Raw genomic sequence first — 20,808 nt, forward strand, 5'->3', positions numbered from 1 at the left:
GACAGAAGAGTGGGAGATAATATATTAATTTTAGCAAGGTATGCACACCCCATTGAAATTAAAATCATACAACTCTGCTGCCATGAAATGTGTATATTTTAAATACCTGAACAAAAAATGTGAAGTAAAAAACTTAGATGCAAAGGAATGCAGTAATTAAAGGTTCCTTAAGCCTGCCACCCTGTGTGCCTATATTACAATGTTATCTTTAAATAGCATGAGAACACTTCTTTTTCCCCAGCCTTTCCTCCACTCAGCTACTTTCTTTTCAGATTTGGAACTGTGGATGTGCAAGCCCCAGTAAATGCTCTCTGATTTCATCTTTCTTCCTATCTTATTGCTCAGTATGCAGGTCTGGGTTTTACTTACAGCATATCCTGAACTGAATACAAAGGATTTAATTTCCTTATAAACTCGTATATAGTTTTACCACTTCACTACCCTGGTTTTTCATTAAACTTTTACCTTTAAACTAGAATATTTGGCTTCAATCTCCCAGGGAAAATATTTTTTCCTTTTTCTGCCCAATCTGAAAACCTAGGCCAAACAATTCTTAAAGAGCCAATTTTTATCACTGCAGAGGTAACTGAAATTTTTGATCCTTAGATTAACTCCTCTCAAATAAACCTTGACTGAATGAAAGTGACCATTAAATGACATGTACTTGGAATGACTGCATGAGCAGCTGAAAAAGCTTACTCCATAGGTAAGTAATGAACACTCAACTCCTCATTCCAGCTGCTTAACTGAGTGAGTGCTGTGTGGACTCTCACGTCCAAGTTTAGACTTTAAGTGGTTATGAAGGACATTTCCAACAACTCTTGAATTTTACCTCAAATGAAAACACATTAGTGTGGTAGAAGGAAAGAATTTGTTTGTAGTTTTTAACAGCTCTGAAGCTTTTAATACAAATGGATAACTGCAAATCCAGGTCCCACTGGAGTTATCAACGATTTTCTAGTGACTAAGAAGTCAGAATCTCAGTCAAAAACTTAGACACTTTGAGAGGGGAGAGTTTTCTATAGAAAAGTACTTGTGTTTTCTGCACTTTGGCAGTGTAAGCCCTTTCTTGTTGGGAAAAAAACTGCTCCTAAAACAAGTGAGGTTCAGATGCCTTGAAGCCAGAAGAATGGCTCAGTTAAAGCCTTTTTTTTTTTTGCAGTATTAGTTTAAGTGCTCATTCTCAAGGTATTCTTTTCCAGCTCAAATGAGAATAGTGGCAAATTGTGGCTTGTCAATCCTGGAATATTGCCATCCAGGGATTCTGAAGCAAAATCAGCAAAGATGCTGTTTAGAAGACTCACCTTTTGGTTTTTACCCTTTGTTATTAGCATTATACAGAATCATACTGCAGGACAGTGTATCACACATATGCCTTGCCTGCATTCTGGTAGAAAGGTCTGGGGGTTTCTGAGGCTGAGAATCTGCTCTTTTCTGCTACTGAAGAGATACAAGTCCTGAAGGTCTATGAACCTCATCCTTCTTTCCTCAGCACTGAGAGGAAAGGCATTATGGAAGCACACTTTCATTAAAAGATGAGATCAGGGCTTTTATTTTTCTTTTGCCTCAATATAAAATATTATGCTGAAATAAATTAAATTTTTATTAAGCCTTGCCTGTTTCCAAGGATCCACAAACAGAGAAAGAGTACAAGAAAACTGTAGCCAAAAGCAAGGATGTTTACTAGAAAACTTAATTTTAGTATGTAACACTGATAATAAGCACACAAATTTGAATGCATTTGATTAAACTTTTGCCTGTAAAGTACCATATTAATAGTCGTACTTTAAACAGTGCTGAAGATAACAGGAACAATAGCTGTTTTAGTAGATATAATGTCACACATAGAGAAACTGCCTGTGAGTGTCATTACTCATTATCAACCCCACAAGGGTGTGTTTGACTATGTGCTCTTCATTTAATAACATACCCCAGCTGGGGGTTACTGACTGCTATTTGAAACATCTAAGAATTATGTTCATGGTACCTAGATTGAGAATAGCTGTGAACCTGGACCTGAAAGTCATTAATCCTATTATTTCCTGCATCTGCAGTTACATGTGTACCTGAGGCCTCCAGCAAAAGGAAGATGTGAGAGGTTAGAGAGGGGAGGAGAGGGTTCAGAGAAAGGCCATGAAGGTGATCTGCTGGCACCTATGCTGCAGATAGGCTGAGAGAGCTTTGTTAGTTCAGCCTGGAAATGAGAAGACTGCGGAGACTTTCCAGTCTCTTTAAGGGAGCTGCAGAAAAGATGGAGAGTGACTTTTTCCATGGGCAGATAGTGATGTGACAAGGAGGAATGGTTTTAAGCTAAAAGTGGGTAGGTCTAGTTTAGGTGTTAGAAAGAAATTCTTTATCCAGGGGGTAGTGAGGCACTGGAACAGAGCACCCAAAGAAGTTGGGGATGCCCCATCCCTGGAAGTGTCCAAGACCAGGCTGGATGGGGCTCCGAGCAACCTGGTCTGGGGGAAGGTGTCCCTGCCATGGCAAAGGGTTGGAAATAGATAATCTTTAAGGTTCTTCCAACCCCTGTGATTCTATTGTTATATACAATATAGATATATCTTCAAATATTGCACATATATGTATATTCAAATCTTTATCTATGCTGAGCATAGCTGAGCAACTATGGAAGTGTGTCTTAAAGTGTGTATTTACATCCACAAACCAGCTCTTGTATTAAGTGAAAATAGGAGCCCTTCTCACTGTCTAATCTTAATTAATTTTCTAAATGAAGTCCAAATTTAGCACTCAAATGCTGTATCATAATGATTACTGCATTAAAAGGCTGAATGAAGGTTACAGAGACATCCTTGACCTTTGATAATCTTCTCAGCTTTTGCAGTGAAATACCACAAGATTTGCTGGTCACTCTCATCACCTTTGAAATTAGCACTGCCAAGCTATATTACTTTGAGAGATGATAACACTACGCATGCACTAAATACACAAATTTCATTAGTTTCTCTCTATAGTGGGAGTAACAGCAATATTACTTTCAGTGTTACAGATAAGTTTTATCTGTTAAGTCTCCCTGTAAGCCTTAAAAGTAGACTAAAAAAGTAAATCAATTTTTTTTTTTTTTTTTTACCATCAATTGAGGTATATTTACTGAAAAAAGTTACTCTTTAGTCATTCTATAGACAACATTGTAACTGAAGAAACAATTCATGGGTCTTTATTTACCTCTTGCTTACATGTGAATTCTGATTTTATGGTAATAAAACAAGTGAATCCAAATTATTTCGGTTTTACAAGATGTCATTTTATTACTTCTAACACATCAAATCTGGCATCACTTTGAGATCTCACATGACTTCTCCAAGTACTTAACTCTCTTCACACTGAACTATTGAATCATGTGCATCAGCAATCCTTGGAAAAAACCTGCTATTTTGACATTGCCAGAGTCAGCAAGTAACTTGCTTCTTTCATGCCATACATTTCCAAGGCAATATTTCATTAACATCAGTATATTTTCCTCCAGTTCACTCCATACTCTCTTTTACTTGTGCTTTTGACTAGGAGACAGAATTCCTATAAAATTATTTACTGGATGGCAAAAAATAATTTGTTAGACATATCAGAAAACTTAAATAAAATTAATTAATTCATTAATTAAATTATATTTAATTGTAGTCTACTTATTTTTCACTGTTAATCTTACCACTGTTTTCTCCTTCATTGATTTTGTTATGACTATAACAAGTTTCCAAATGTCCACCTGATTTGCATCTGAATTTTCCTGGACACTTCTCCTCACAGGTATAAAATAAAAATCCCTCCAACCATTTTTTTAAATTTTTTCTCACCATGACATCCTCTTACATTTAATCAATTTTCCGTAGCACACAGAAACAACCCCTAGACAAATAATTATGCCTCAGCTTGAAGACTTGTGATGAAGATGTTTCCCCTTTCTTTCTATGTCAGATAAAGATGAATCCACAAATATCCATATCCCAGCTTGCTTCTTTTGTTGTTGTTGTTGTTTTTTGTTGCTGTTTGCTTGTGTGTTTGTTTTTTGTTATTTAATCAAAACAGAGGAGAAGATTGAAGAGAAGGGGAAGAAGGACAGAGACCTTCACCTTTCCACTCTTCTTGATGCTGGGAACTACACAACCTCCTCTTCATTATTGAGAACATTGGGTGCCTGGCTGCTTTGTGAAGGATGAGGAGAGAGAAGCAAGGGCCAGAACAAGGACCATGAAAGAACTTCTCACTGCTGCTAGGACTGCTTTAGCTCAGTCTTGGCTTGGGGCTTAGTCTAATTCCTGTGGGAAGTGGATGCTAATGGAATTGTTCCAAAGATATCCTGAAAACACAGCACCTTCTTCCCAACTTCATTTACCCTTGCCATAGTGGCAGCAGAAAGTAGTCAGTAGGCAAGTTCTCTACAGTGTCTCTACTGTGTTAGTAACCTTTCTGGGTCATGGCATGCACACCCTTTTCAGATGGAACCCTTCTGGAAAAGCATGCAAAACTTCACCAGAGACCACCTAATATTGGATACTTCTGACTAAAGATTCAGAGCTGCTGCTTTTCTTCCCCTTTTCTAAAGGATGATTTGTAATATTTTTTGGTCAGAAACCTTGGAAAGGCTAAACTAATTACTAAAAGACTTATTTGTGGAACTGATGGCTCTTAAGTCAGTCTGATAAATTTTGTAAGCCTCAATCACTATTTTAGATTTGCATTTCAGAAAAAATTATGATCAAAAATTAATTCAATTCCATTTCTTTCTTACATTATAACACATCAAATAAGTTTAATATTTTAAAATGCCAGCCTCATGTCACAGCACTAAGTACAGAGATATGTCCCTTGACTTTCATATCAGCCACTGCATTTCAATGTATGTGAAGGAAACACATAAATGAAGTTAATTTAGTTTGGAGTGGAGTTTAAGACATTTCAGTTCTGCCATCCATTTACATTCATACACCTGTGTGCTACATCTAAACTCCTACTGTAGCTGTCAGTCTGCCTGATGGAGCCTAGAAAATGGTTTAGCTTGAAAGCCACAAAAAGCTCATTTTATTTATCTTAGAGTGGTTGAGTAGTGACATGTGGCTTACCCAAATTTATCCCACATTCAGCCTTCTCCAGATCTAGTGTCAATATGTCACCCTTGGAAGTTCCTGGAAATGCTCCTAGAGCCTCTAAAACAGCATTAGACACCTATCCCTGTATAATGGACTCAAAGCTTAGCTATATTTTAACATCTGTTAAATTGCTTTCTGTCCTGATAACAAGGAGAATTAAAAAAGGAAACAATTGACATGCAGCTTTTTAGAATTTAGATACTTAAACTGAATTTGATGTCCACAGCTTATATACAAAGAGGTAAGCACTTGGAGAGCAGATTCAAAATTCAATATTAGATGTTAAGAGAAAACTTAAATGACCAAGTGGATGGCCATATTATTACTAGGAATACAACTTGATTGTTTTGAATTCTGACAGAAGAAACAAAGAAAAAAAATTATAAAAATTTGAAAAAATTAAAAGCTACAGTTTTGAAAATTAGTGAAAGTCATTTTAGTTCTTTGCCTTTGCCTTCCATTTTTGGAAAGCCACTTCTTCCATTCTGTTGCATGGTTTTTGGACTTTTTCTAAGATGTATGGAAGTAGAAGCAGAGTGTAAAACAGACAAAACACTGCGTACTCTTTAACAAAATAGAAACTATTGTTTCTTTTACTATGAACAATGCCTAGTAATGCAACCTGACTATCTGTTAGGCCTTTCCTCCATAAATTACATTTGCAAAACCAAACATCACAGTCATATTTTACTGTTTTGTTGAAATGAGATCTGAAGTGTTACTTTTTTGGTCAGAATTAATAATTCAGTTGTGAGCAGAAGAACCTTGACAATCAAAGGGCAAATCTAGTTTTCTGGAAGTGTTCTTAAGGAGAAACTAACAAACCTCTAATAAAACAGTGGAAGCAACAGACAAACTGCTATTTGCTACACTGCTGTATTTAAGCAAATATCTCAACAACAAAAGAAATAGCTGTAAAAGAAACTGGATATCACGTAAAAAGCTTTTCTTGAAATCTTCAAGCATTATTTATGCCTCTGCTATAAGTTCAGAATGTTAAAATGCAATATTAACAATGCCTTCTGCTCACTCAAATACACTAATTTCTTCTTCTTTCCCAATATCAACATTCTTCCCCTATTCCCCTATGTGTAAGTATACACATTTGCTATATTGCCATCAGTAAAAATTGATATATTCTTTATGTCTTACATAAAAGAAGTAACTGAACTAACCTGCTCAGTTCTAGCCCATCAAGAGTCCTCACTTTTTCAGGACTCCACCCACTGTAAGGGTCATATTTTTCCTTTTTCTACTTATTATTATGCTTGTTTGTTGGTTTTTCATTGTTGAGTTCTCAGTCAGCCAAGCAAATAGCAAACACACACAGGAATTTAGCTTTATGCATAAGTTATACCAACTCCACAATGAGAAGATGTGCCCTGCACTCACCTGCTTATCTCCTCAGTATTATTAGTTTTGTCCTAACACATGTGGAAGGTGTTTATCATGTACAAGGAAGATGATAATGTCAAACAGCTGACCTCCTGCAGCGTCAGGACAGGGGAGTGGAGAATGAATGGAATTCAATCTCCTGACTTTCAATAAGCATTAACTTCAAGAAAATCCCTCATTTATTTCTAGAAGCCACTTCTTTTGCCATCTGTAGAACACTTAATGTAAGCACCAGCTACCCAACCTGTATAAATTCCTAATGTTAGCCTGAAGGCTTTTCAACTCACCAAGCATCCCTATGTCACAGTCAAAAATTTCATGGATATCTGACCAGCCTACCAAGCTTGCATTTGAAAAGGAGATGGAGGAAACAGAATAAGAACCAGCTTCCTTGTGATGGTTACCCTTTTCACAAAAATGAAAGACCTTGGAAAAATCTCAGACACTCAGACTTACAAATGGAGTGTAAAAATAACAAAGACACAGCTAATTGCCCCCCATGCTCTCTATAAACCAAATGAATACAAAGGCAGGGACCAAAGAAAGTCCATCTCGCGTTCAACAAGGTCCTCCTGGACTTGCACACCATTTCAAGAGGCTGTCAGAATTGTTGCTTTCTTAGAACCATAGGATTGCTAAGGCTGGAAAAGCCAAACAAAGTCAAACTGCTAAAGTAATATGTCCACAGTTCCCACTGGGCAGCTGTGTCCTGTTGTCCTACCACTTGTTACCCAGGACAATGAGTGGTGATACTGTCTTGAAGAAATTCATAGAATAACATGCTCTTCTGAAACTTCCTTCTTTCTGAGTATTGCTAGCTCATTTGGTATTCCTTTGAGAAAGCTGATTTTTCTTATCCATTTTCAGATTGCTTTGTCAGTAATACACATAAATGTAACCAAAGGTCTCATGGAGATCTAGGGAACACCATGTTTATGGCTTTATTTTCAGATACTTTCTCCTCTTTTTGCTGTTTTTCTTTTTTTTTGTGTGTGTGTGTTTTATTGTTGTTGTTTTGGAGGGGTTTTGGTTAGTTTTTGTTTTGTTTTTTTTTTAATTGAGATTTGATATGTAGTTGTTATATGAATGCTTATTCTTTTCTTAAGATGATAATTTTTAAAAACTCTATAAAGAAATAAAAATATTTCTAAGCATATATAGCCAGGACAAAAGGCCTTCCTTAGGTAAGACAGATTTCAAAAATGGTTGGCACCCAGAAACAGCAATTCCCATTTAAAACATGTTTTACATTATTCAAGATGATGAAGAAATGATGCTTCTACCAGCTTAATGAAAAATTGATTCTATTTTTCTCTCCTTCCTTCCTTCCTTCCTTCCTTCCTTCCTTCCTTCCTTCCTTCCTTCCTTCCTTCCTTCCTTCCTTCCTTCCTTCCTTCCTTCCTTCCTTCCTTCCTTCCTTCCTTCCTTCCTTCCTTCCTTCCTTCCTTCCTTCCTTCCTTCCTTCCTTCCTTCCTTCCTTCCTTCCTTCCTTCCTTCCTTCCTTCCTTCCTTCCTTCCTTCCTTCCTTCCTTCCTTCCTTCCTTCCTTCCTTCCTTCCTTCCTTCCTTCCTTCCTTCCTTCCTTCCTTCCTTCCTTCCTTCCTTCCTCCCTCCCTCCCTCCCTCCCTCCCTCCCTCCCTCCCTCCCTCCCTCCCTCCCTCCCTCCTTCCCTCCCTCCCCCCCTCCCTCCCTCCCTCCCTCTACACTTCACACTATTTCAGTCTTTACCTCTTTGTCTAAAATGCTATAAAAAAAGAAAGTTACTAATAGTTAAGGATACTGAAGCAAATGCTCAGGTTTTTTTACCAACTGGGGATGAAAACAGATTTGAACAATCTCCATAAATGCTGTTATTCCCTGTTTGAACCTTGCTGTCATCTGAATTTGAATCTTCAAAGCTGAATATCACTAAATTAATTATGGGTAGCATTTTTATGGCTAATAAGTACCTAATGAATTTAAGTATGTTAAAGATTTTTCACCTATAATATAATTTGTAATGCTTTATTTAAACTTCTATTGTTATTTTTATTTGTCTGTACCCTAAGAATTCTTTATAGACACTCTTATGTTTCTGAACGAGACTTGTTCATATGCATTTTTCTCCACTAAATGCTTAACAAAACAATTAATGTTCATAAATATTAAACATGTTCATAAATATAAATCATGGCTGGATGGCCAGATCCTGAGAGTTGTGGTGAAGGGTGCTACATCCACTTTTTGGCCATCACTGGTGGAGTTCCCCATGGTTCACTACTGGAACCAGTTCTGCCTATATTTTTATTGATGGTTTAGAAGAGGGCAATGAGAGCACCCTCAGTAATCTTGCAGAAGACAGTGAGTTGGGCAGGAGTGTTGGTCTGCTGGATGGTACAGCTGAAAGGTTCTGCGGAGAGTTTGGGACAGGCTGGATCCATGGGCTGTGGAAAGTTGCGTGAGGTTAAAAAAGGTGAAGTGATGGGTCCTGCACTTTGGTCACCACAGCCCTGTGCTACAGGGTGGGGAAAGAGTGGCTCAAAAACAGCCCAGCAGGAAAGGATCTTGGGGTTCCAGTCAACAGCCAAGGTGACCAAGAAGGCCAATGGTATTCTGACCTGTATCGACAGTAGTGTGGCCAGCAGGACCAGGGCAGGGATTGTCCCCCTGTACTCAGCAAAGGTGAAGCCACGCCTCAAATCCGGCATCCAGTTTTGAGCCCCTCACTGCAAGAAAGACGTTAAGGGGCTGGAGCATGTTAAGGGAAGGTTGTGGAGCTGGTGAAAGGTCTAGAGAGTGAATCATATTAGGAATCACAGAGTGAACTGGGACTGTTTAACGTAAAGGAGAGGAGGCTCAGGAAAGATCTTACTCTCTAAAACTATCCTAAAGTAGGTTGTGGCCAGGTGGGGGTTGGCCTTTCCTCCCAGGCCATCAGCGACAGGACAAGAGGAAATGGCCTCGAGCTGCATCAGGGGAAGTTCAGGTTGGACAGCAGGAATAATTTCTTCATTGAAAGAGTAGTTAAGCACTGGAATGGACTGCCCAGGAAGTAGAGTCACCATCCCTGGAAGCGTTCAAGAAACAACTGGATGTGGCACATAATGAAATGTTTTAGTTGATGTGATTCTCCTTGTCAAAATGTTGGACTCCATGATCTTGGAGATCTTTTCCAACCCAAATGATACTATGATTCTATGATTCTAAATCACATAAATCTTCACTGAGGCCTAACAACATAATTCCAGTTTCCCTGACCTATGCTGAAATTATATTTGGCAACTACTAGAAACATTGTAATTGATGTTTTCAGGCAGGGAAAAAGAAAAAAAAAGAATACATGAAGGAAGTGTTCTCTTGATAGGAACAATATTTCAGATATTTTTGAAACTTTAAATGTAGAATTTTTGATGGAAACTACTTATTATTTACTATTATACCAGATGTGTGGAGCATATACATAAATTCTGAGAGCTGTATTGAATATTCTTGAATTAATTCTTAGTACAGCTTATCCAGCTGTATTCACTGTCCATATATGATAAATAACAAGCAACCCTGTGATGTGACATTCTTCTCTTCATCTCAGGGAGGTGTCTAGGATTGACCCCATCCCCTACCACCATCACCCACCCCCTTCCCACTCCTCAGGTGTGGAGTGGGTGTGGTTCTGACCAGCAGTGAATGCAGCCTGCACCCCAGTGGAGTGCAGTGGTCAAAAGTGGCAGTGCTGGTGTGGGAAGCAGCTGCAGGGAACAAAACAGTGGAGAAACCAAGCTGGGAGGAGCTGAGCCAAGCAAAACAGTGGGGCAGTGTGACATGAACAATTCAGCTTTCAGAGCTTTGTCCACCAGTTTCCATTGTCTTGGACTTAGGGATGGTGGGAAGCTCCCACCAACCTGTCTTTGTGTGGGAAAAGGCACATGGTGCTGGGAGCAGGAACAGCTGACATCTTATCTTTGTGTGGGGAAAGCCGCACACTGCAACCTATGGGGAGCACCAACATCTTGTCTTTGTCCTGGTGGCCATGCAGAGCTAGGTCAAGGTGATGAACACCTCCTGAGTGTAAAACACCTTTTATTTGTTATTAATATTGCTGCTATTACTGTGCTCTTCTTACTCCACTGCTGCTTGCTTTCAGTAAAGCGTCATCACAACCCATAGTCTCTGCCCTTGTTCCTCTCGTGACAAAGGGGGAGGTGGGAAGAGGAGTGGTTTATTTGTAGGTGCAACTTCTGACTGGTAGCAAACCACCACAGTACTTTAAAGCAGATTAGAATATGGTCCTACCTACCTCTGGATTAAATAAAAATCCATGTAAAAAATGCCATGAATACAGGTTAAGATGATAAACATAAGGCATGTCTGAGTAGCTAAATGCAGCATTTATCTGTACTTGCTGGAAATTGCAACATGAGATAACTAAGGTTTTCTTTATACAAACAGAGGAGATTAATTATGGCATTTTAAATAGCATTATGGAATAATTGACAAAACTTCATTTTCATGGCTACTGTTACAGACATATCAGAAAATATTAATCCAAATATAACTAAAAATTCTCCTTAAGGAGCTTAATTTATAGGTTTTAGTGGTTTTTTTTAAAGAGAGCTGTTATCATCAGGAAAACCATGCTGAATATACTATTCAACAAACAATGTCATTTGAAATGTCTCACAGGTAAAGAGCTCTTAGAATAATGTTTTTATAAACACAGTATTTAGTAAAAATCTCCTTCAGCATACACAAACCAGACACCAATCTGTTCTCCCCTCCCTCTAGCCACAAAAAAAAAAAACAAAATGAAACAACCAAAACAAAGCCCAATTTTTAAAAAAAGGAAAATAAAGAAAAAAATTAAAAAAAATTAAAAAGTGGCAGACAGTAAACCTTTCCAGCTGCTGATAAAACAATTTCCAATTTTCCTTTCATCACTGTACTAGCTGCATCATGCATTCCTTTTTTAGCCACTCAGTTGTTTTGCACTTTGCTTTTGACTCTTTCTATTGTGTATTAGTAGCAAGACCACTTTTATAGTTATCCAGATAGAGAAGAACACTGTAAAAGGCAGAAAAATATCTCGGTATGAACCATATTAATGATGCAGAAAGAAGCCAAAAACCTGTTGCAGAAATCAGAAGTAGAATCCAGTCCAGTTTCTGATGAGAAATCTCGATGAAGCAGAAGGTTAAATAATTTTGGAAGACATCTGGCACACAGCCTCTATTATCAGGTTAAGCCAGATGTAATTCTAGAGGGTGTATGTAGTAATGCTGAAATTTCACCTGTTTTCCTTGATGCAGCTACTTTACACAAAATAGCAATTTTTTTTTTTCAGAAAAAAAGTTAATTTAATTAAATCACTTAATAAAATCTACATTATATTAAATCTGAATGCAAAAAAATTAATTTTTTTTTACTCTACGGTAGTGATTCCATGAGTGGAATCAGAATCAAGAGAAAGGAACAGATGACTTTTTCATCCAGTCCCAACTACCTTATAAATTTTAGATTTTATTATAAATGACAATTTTATACAAAAGAAAATTTAATACGTTCAAGATATTCAATAACAATTTCTAGTCAGGCATAAAATACCTTCAGGGAAAGGAATGCCAGGAGAAGAAAAAAGAACACGATCCGAAAAAAATTTATTTTGGCACAAAAATCTCACTGTTAAGAGCCTTGTTTCATATTTGGTCAATTAAAATTCAGTATATTAAAATATAGTACCTTATAACACATGCATAGAGCCCGCTGTCTTGTACCACTGTTGGTCTGAACCAAATGGAGTCTTCTTCTTTGCTCATTCTGGTTCCATCAAAAGCTATAGGCTCCTCAAAATCTCCAGGTCCAGAGCTTTTGTACCACATCAAACTAAGTCCAGCACTTTGGGCTAGGGAGTAATTAGCTCTAATATATCCATAAAAGAGTGCACATTTTATACGAACAGGTTCTCCCACTAGAACTTGATATTTCTTGTAATCCACAGACCAGTCAGTGCATCCATCAGCTACAAGAGAAGAGAAAATGACAAGAGATTGTCAAAAGCTTTGGAAAGCACTATTCACATAGCAGTCTTTATTGTGGGAAAGTATTGCATTTGAAATAAAAGTCCATTGAGGGATTACCAGCATGCTTTTTATCCCTGAAAAATTAATTGCATATTCATAATGTAAATGTCATGTACTTGTCTACAGTGGACAGAGCTATTAGGACATATATTACTAAATGTTGATAATCTCTGATCAAAAACTGACCAATTGCTCTTTTATCTTTTGTGGAACTCCAGCATGACCACTTATAAAATACTGAAGTGAAATTAGTGCAACACAGAGGGCAGATGGTTCACAGGATGTCACCATCTAAATTGCATCAATCAAATATCTTCAGGGTTACCATGTAACTGAAAGTCTCAGGAGATATTAGCACAAGGAATTGTGCTCTGAATCAAAAAGTGTGAAAGTTTGGGACAGATTTGAAGGAGGAGAAGAAACTGTCTTTACAGTAAGTCCAGATGCAAAAGAGATACTTCCAGGAAGATTACTTTCAATAATATAAATGGATTATTCAAGAACATGTTAAACAGGTCTTAGTCAGAATTCCTAAGTTTCCAGAACTACATTACAAATGGTTTTTAATACTTTCATTTTGTTTCCAGTTGAATGACATCAGCCCTTATCAATACTGTCCCACAATAACTGCTTGTCAGAAAGAAAAACTGAATATTTTTGACATTCTGAACCCCAGTAACATAACTAAACCCCAAGGCCAAAAAAACACCAAACTCACACCCTCTTGCACTCTATTTTTAGTTAAGAATACCAAAACAACAAAAGGAAAAGAGCTATTTCGACAATGCCTTCTTTAACAAAAGCTTATATTGTTTTCTTAAGCAATTTCAACCATGAAAATTCACCATTAGGTTCATACACTGAATGCCCAGTCTCAGCTAGCTAATTAGGCCCCAATCCAGTCAGTAGAAAGCAATCAGTACATCCAAAGGACAATTTATTTAAATTTAAAATTATTATCTGTGTCTCATATAAATATTTTGTCTTTGAATTTGACATTTTATTAACTTTAAAAGAGCTCAGATAGACAGATAGATATCCATCTTAGAAAATCAACTTTTGCAAAGCTCCATTTTCCTCCTAGAACTGGTTGAATACTGACTTTAACAGAGAACTCCAGCTAATGTGCAAGGTAAAGCAGTATTTGCAATTTATACTTAGACAATATTTTGATCTATACTGATAATATATTTTGGGAGAAAAACATATGAAATAGTGAATTTTTGAGTCCTATATTTGGATAATGACACAGTACTTATTATACATTGCAAAATAAGATAAACAGACATTTTCACACATCCCTGTGTAAGCAATAACCTAAGTTGATCCAATATAGAAAGATGGAGCAAAAACACACAAACAACTTTAGAGTGAATTTGCATTGTGAACAGAATTCACACAAATATTTCATATATCTTTGGAGTGCTTTCTCCTGCATTTACTTTTACCACCAAGAAGGGAAAATAATATGTCCTCGTTCCAATTTTCCTACACAACAGTTTCTAAAAATTAATAACTGTCGTTACAAGGCCCTAATAGGACTTACTTGCACTCATGCATAAATTGAAGTGAATGGAAAGAAAGCTACATTATTAGCTTCCCCTTAGGACCAAAGAAACTAACTTTCATTTATTCCAGAATTCAATTACATCTTTTATCATTTCATTTTTACCTCTCTGAAAGAGCATTCTCTCTCACCTGATTTTATTTCTCTGTGCTTCTAAATCCCAATGCCAAAAATGAATTAACAGCCACTTCTAAGCAGTGTTAATTTCATTATATAAGTTACCAGGTAATAACTTCTTCATCATACTTTATCATCAGATTGCAATCTTGCTTTTCACTGCTTCATTTAGTAGACCTTGGTTTACATTTTTAGTCTGTAAATTCAGACATCCTTCTCTCTCAGGATATTCAGTTTTAATGGTTCCCAATTCCTTTAACTTGCAGAATCCATGAGAATATATTGCTGAATAACACCAACTCTGCTTCAAGCCCTTTGTATTGGATGAATGATAAACTATGCAGGTTAGATGCCACTGACTTTATTTCAGCATGGTATTTCTCACAAGGAGCCTGGGGGTCCTGGTGGATGGAAAGCTGAATCTGAGCCAGCAGTGCCCTGGCAGCCAGGAGGGCCAAGCGTGTCCTGGGGACATCAGGCCCAGCATGGCCAGCCGGGCAAGGAGGGGATTGTCCCGCTCTGCTCTGGGCTGGGGCGGCCTCACCTCCAGTGCTGGGGGCACCTCTGGGTGCCACAGTACAAAAAAGACATGAAGTTGTTAAAGAACATCCAAAGGAGGGCAGTGAGGATGGTGAAGGGACTGGAGAGGAAGCTCTACTTGTCTACTTGTCTTGCTTGGCCTGGAGAAAAGACCAAGGGGAGACCTCATTGGGGTCTTCAATATCCCCATGAGGGGGAGCAGAAGGCCAAGTCCCAATTTCTTCATTCTTATGACCAGTGACAGGACTTGAGGAAATGGCATGAAGCTGAGTCAGCAGAGGTTTAGGTTGGATATCAGAGAACTGATTTTCAGCCAGTGGTTGGGCACAGGAAAGTGGTCACAGTACCAAACCTGACAGAGTTCAAGAAGAGTTTGGATAACGTGATCAGGCACATGGTGTGACTCTTGGGGTGTCCTGTGCAGGGCCAGGAGTGGGACTCAATGATCTGATGGGTGCCTCCTAACTCAGCATATTCTATGATTCTAGAAAAGCCTGCTAAGGATCATCTGATTTATCTATGTATTCACTGAACTATTTGTTCATTTTTTGGCACAAACCGCATCCAAATGTCCCAGCAGATATCATAGCAGAATATCTACTTGTCCTGGATTTAGATGGGGGAGAGTTCATTTCTTTTAAGCAGCTATTACAGTGCTGTGTTTTGTGTTCAGAACTAATAAGCCCACACCTGGAGTGCTGTATCCAGCTCTGGGCTCCTAAATGTAAGTGATATGTACAGACTGCAGTGTCCAACAAAGGCCCACAAAGCTGATTAAGGGACTGGAGCATCTCTGCTATGAGCACAGGCTGAGAGCTGAGACTGTTCAGCCTGGAGAAGGCTTAGGGGGGGATTTAGTAATGAATATAGACACCTGAAGGGAAGGTGCAAAGAGCCAGGCTCTTTCCACTGGTGTCCAGTAACAGGACACAAGGAAATGGGCATATATTGAAACATGGCAGGCTCTTTCTGAACACCAGGAAACACTTTTTTTTTTTTAAGGGTTACTGAAAATTCACACAGGAGGTTGTGAGTTCTCCATTCTTAGAGATATTTAGAAGCCAGAGAGACATGGTGCTGAAAAACCATTTCTAGGTGGACTGTGTGACCTACAAAGGTCTCTTTCAAAGTCAACCATTCTGTAATTCTGTGTTTTATTACAGTTACACTCAGTGATAACTTTAAGGAAACATATGTCCTCTTCTCAAAGTGGTCTTTGAATGAAATGAATGTGAGAGTGCTTCTCTTCCTGCTTTCAGAAATACTACACCAGTTAAACTGCCAACACTGACATTCAAGTCACTTAGAACTGTATTAAACTTATTACAGCTGGAAGGCTTAATACCTTAAAAATCTTCCAGGAAAATCCTCACACTACTGCTCAGCCAATGTGCTAATCTATGCGAAGGTGCTAATTCAATTTTGTCAGATATAATAGAAGTTCATCATTCCCGTCATAAGACACAGATATCATTCTGTGTTATTTTCTGATAGCTGATATTTCAAGAGATAACTGTCGATCTCTGCATAAAACACTATTCCACAGTAACTGAGGAACATAAACAGAGGCTTAAAACCACATAATGAAAAGAAAAACAGACTGTCACATTAAAAATATTACTGTGAACGTTTAGATGATGATAGCATGCATGCACCATAACCAGCAGTTTCTACCAACACTCTGCATGTGGTGTGTAGAGCACATGTGCATTTTTCACTCTAGAAAAACTGGGATGCATCAAAAACTAATTAAAAGCCTAATTTCCAAATTCCTTGAAGAACATAAAGATACATTTTAAAAGATGCAAACATATATTCAGAGAATTATTTTGATTTTTATATTGACATTGCTACCTTAAAAATACTACATATTTACATGTTAAACATGTGCTACTGGCTTTGTAAATAGGGTCAGAAAACAACAAAGGTTTAATATTCATTCAGATATTTTAATATTTAATAGATTAAATATTTCTATTCAGTTTTATACTGTAACTATGTCTATTTCTACCTTGATTGGATTTTATTTTTTCCTTTGTGCAAAAGTAGGGCATTGACCAAATAAATTATCTAATGTTTCCTTTCTTAATTATGGTTGCTACTGACACAAAATCAACACCTTCAATTACAGTGGTTCAAAACAACTGTGGGGGAAAAAATACATTCAATACTTTTCAATGTTTTTGTTTATGTCATCTCATCATCAAACAGTCAATCATCTTTTATAAATTGAAAAATACTTGAATAATTCAACAGCTTTGAAATTTCAGAACTGCCTTCAATAGAGTGGTTGTAATCCCTGATCTCTATTTTAATATGCTGCCAGTTACTGCTACACATAATAGCACAATACAGAGTCCAGGATAAATATAATCCACCCAGTTATTTCCTTGAGTGATTTCAGGGTATGAAATAAACCACACTACATCACTGTCCTAATAATGAGATCATTCTGCTCAATAAACAAGTGTCTTGCAGGCTGTATCTGCTGGATAGGACCCAACTCACAGAATATTTAACATTACTAAGAAGGCCTTCCCCTTAATTTTTGCTACCATGTGTATCATTTTCAAGGTAAAATTCAATGCTGAAAAGGAGAAAAATATAAAGCTAATAACTCGTGGGTCTGCTCCTACAGTCTGGTCTAATTCGAAAGCTTCAATTCAATATATAGGTTTCAGGGTTAGAAAAAGTCTTCATGTTTTTGATATATTGGTTAAAATCTGATATCCAGACATCTAAAGAAATTTGGCCTGACAGTTAAAAACAGTTCTCCTAAAATATTTGTAAAAAAAATAACAAATTATCCTGATTTTTTTCCACTTAATGATATTCAATGAAATAAAAATTAACAACAGATTCACTTTTTCCTGCTCACCTGTGTTTATAATTCTGTTCTTAATTTAATTTTATATAAAGAAGATTATACAATGTCACTGTGTCTTGTATTTATTTGTCAGCTACTTCAGGGTTTTTAATAAAGCATTTGCAAACCTGACAAAGAAGTGATACTGTATATCACAAAATATTCTGAAAAGTGGGTGTGGAAAGGAGAAAGCACCAGTATTGTTCCTAAATGTGGAAAATTGTCAAGGAGGGCACTAGGGAATGCAGATATAAGATAGCAGTATGTAGGGAGAGTAAATATGATGGGTAGAGAAATCAAAGGATGTTGTATATGTGCTGTAAAATTTTTGGATAGGGTTGCAGTTAGCAGGCATAACAGGTCAAGAAAACAGGCTTTCCTTAACTGGATACTTGTAAAAGAGCATTTCAAAATTTCATTGAGTGATGGTGCATAAGACTCAGAATCACTTTCTTTAAAACAATTTTCACAGTATTTTACCACCAAAATCACAGTCTGTTCTGGATTACCTCTCTTTACCATCCTTGTTACATTCCTCTTTTTACTTAGACTAACTAGCATTAAAATAAAATAAAAAAAATGAAGATTTCATAGTTTATTGTGCACTCATTACAGTGCCTGAACCAATTAACTCTATCCAACATAACACATGGCATTCTAGTGTGGGTTCTCATTATGAAGACATGCAAAGATTGTCTATTTTTGGTTTGCGTATGCTTTTATTTGATACAAAAATAAGCTCTGACAGGAATGAAGAAGCAGAGCTTAGAAACAACACATTATGGAGATGAGGGAGAACATGGTCAGTTCTATTCTTAGACTGCTTAGATTTTGCTCTTTCAAAATACTATCAGTATATAATTGAAAAAATGAAAAAAACATTGATATTATTAGTAATATTATATATTCTAATACACAATTAAATACACAATTAAATTTCTTTTTACACTGACTTCTATCACAGCTTTGCATATTGCTATACTGCAATTCTGTTGGATACAGCGTTTTCATTTTGAAAATGTCACCCCAGGACAAAAGGCATTTCTGATTCTCTTGAAAACTCATGTAAAAATTATAGTTTAGGCTAAAAACCACATATTTTGTTCTCAGTCTAAAACTGTAGTGGCTGTTATGAGAGGGTGCCAGTAATGGAATAAGATGTTGAATGACATTTCAGGGAAACAGAAAAATTATTTTGGATATCATCATCTATTAAAGAAGTTAGTTCCTAAAAATTTCGCTTTTCCCAACCCCAGATAAGTTGTAAAAAGGGTAGACGTAGTTGAGAAATTTTGGCAAATACACTAGCCCATAGGAAGAGGAATGTCAAAAAAAGAAATCTATGTCTTGCTATAAATTAATTAAAAATGCTGTGTTTCTTGGCTTCAGAATACTGCACTAACAAAAAATAGAGTGTATGTGCCTAGGTATTGGGCTACTTAGAGGCATAATAAGCATGAAAATAGCATTATGTCAGTCTGGTGGGAAGTTTTTCATGTCATTCTCTCTTTTACCTAATCTAGGCCAAATTAAATAGAATTTATGTCTGAATTATTACTAATCCTTTCATGACCACAAGTAATTTGTAGAAAAAAGTTAAACCACAAAAGCTATTTTAAGGGGAAGAAAAAAAAAAATACGGTTCAAGACAGAGTAATGCAGGAGCAAGTGCTGCACTTCCTAAATTCCTACTCTAAACTAAGAGTTTCTCCCCGCTACTGATTCAGTCCCTTTTGCATATTTCAAACCCCCTTATTCTGGTTTACCATGTCATATAAATTAGGAAGCTCCACAAACACACACTTTAAAGGTATCCTGGCTGGACTGACTGATCAGGTCCTGCTGAATTGAGATCAGGCCAGCAACGAGCACCCACACAGCTTCCCAATGACTAAGCCACACATGAAACAGAACAGGGGAAAGAATAGGAAAAGCATAAGAAAATTCATCGGTCAAGATACAAGTAATTTAATAAATGAAGGAAAAAACCCACATAAGCATAAGCACCCCCTTGTTATCTCCCACAAGCAGTCCAATGCCCAGCTGCTGTCTGAACAACAGCTGCATCAATAGCCAAAACTTCCCAACTTTTATTTCTGATCATGATGTTATTTGGTGTGGAATATCCCTTTGGCCAGTTTGGGGGAGTTGTCCTGGTAGTGTTCCCTCTCAATCTTTTGTCCCCCACCCCTGGGGAGTAGAATGGGAAAAAGAGAAGTCTTGTGGTGCAAGCGCTGCTCAGCAATAGGCAAACACTGGTGTGTTACCAACACTTTTTTTAGTCACAAATCCAAAACAAAGCTGTGAATAAACATAACTCCATGTCAGCCAGACGTGGTACACAGGTCCCTAATTTCTGTATGTTCTGTCTGTTACCTTCTTTGACTTATTCATTTTCAGCTCAGGAACTGTCTGTATGTTTACAGTTACAGCATAGATATGGCAGCATAATTTAATCAACAGCCACAAAACACAAGTGTTTGTTTACTAGATTGATTTCCAAAGCCTGATATTAAACTGCATTAATTTCTGTGCCCATCTGAAATGAATTGTTTCTTCTTTGTTATATTTACCATACAACTTTATTTGAGGACAGTTCTACATCCTCTGTTTCATAAAATCACAGAATAGTCTGAGTTGGAAGGGACCCACCAGGATTGAGTTCAGCTCTTAAGTAAATGGCCCATATTGGGATCAAGCCCACAACTTCGGTGTTGTCAGCACCAAATCCTTTGTATTCCTTATGTGGCTATACCAGATTATCTGCAGTTCTTTTTTAAGAGTTCAAGTTTCTTTCCAAACATACTGTGATTTATTTTCAAAGACAACTTCCACCCAGTCTCACTATCACACAACTTCTATATAATGTATAACTTTTTAAATAATCTCATATATATATATATATTATTCATATATAATACATATATAGTATATATATATTACATATATAAGTTTAGATATAGAATCTCTATATGAGTATGTGAGGAAGCCAAATCTGGTACATACTGGTCTTAAAACTCCCTCTGAAATGACTAAACAAAGTGACTGAAACAAAATAGTAACTCAGCCTGAAGAGAACTACCATGGGGAGAGGTTGTAAAAATTGAACAAGCACATGTAAGGGTAGATTTGTTGGGGTTTTTGCTGTTTTGTTGGGTTTTTTTTC

The 20,808-nt window shown here is 37.1% G+C and overlaps 1 protein-coding gene across 1 annotated transcript in view; it reads right to left on the reverse strand.

Moving 5' to 3' along the window:
- IL1RAPL1 (interleukin 1 receptor accessory protein like 1) overlaps positions 1–20,808 on the reverse strand; it is a 663,496-nt gene that overhangs the window by 288,002 nt on the left and 354,686 nt on the right. Inside the window, exon 3 of the mRNA XM_058829526.1 lies at positions 12,212–12,491. Coding sequence (XP_058685509.1) covers positions 12,212–12,491 — 280 coding nt within the window. The remainder of the gene's footprint in view (positions 1–12,211; positions 12,492–20,808) is intronic.

This window comes from Poecile atricapillus, chromosome 1 (genome assembly GCF_030490865.1).
Source record: "Poecile atricapillus isolate bPoeAtr1 chromosome 1, bPoeAtr1.hap1, whole genome shotgun sequence".
Classification (NCBI taxonomy): domain Eukaryota; kingdom Metazoa; phylum Chordata; class Aves; order Passeriformes; family Paridae; genus Poecile; species Poecile atricapillus.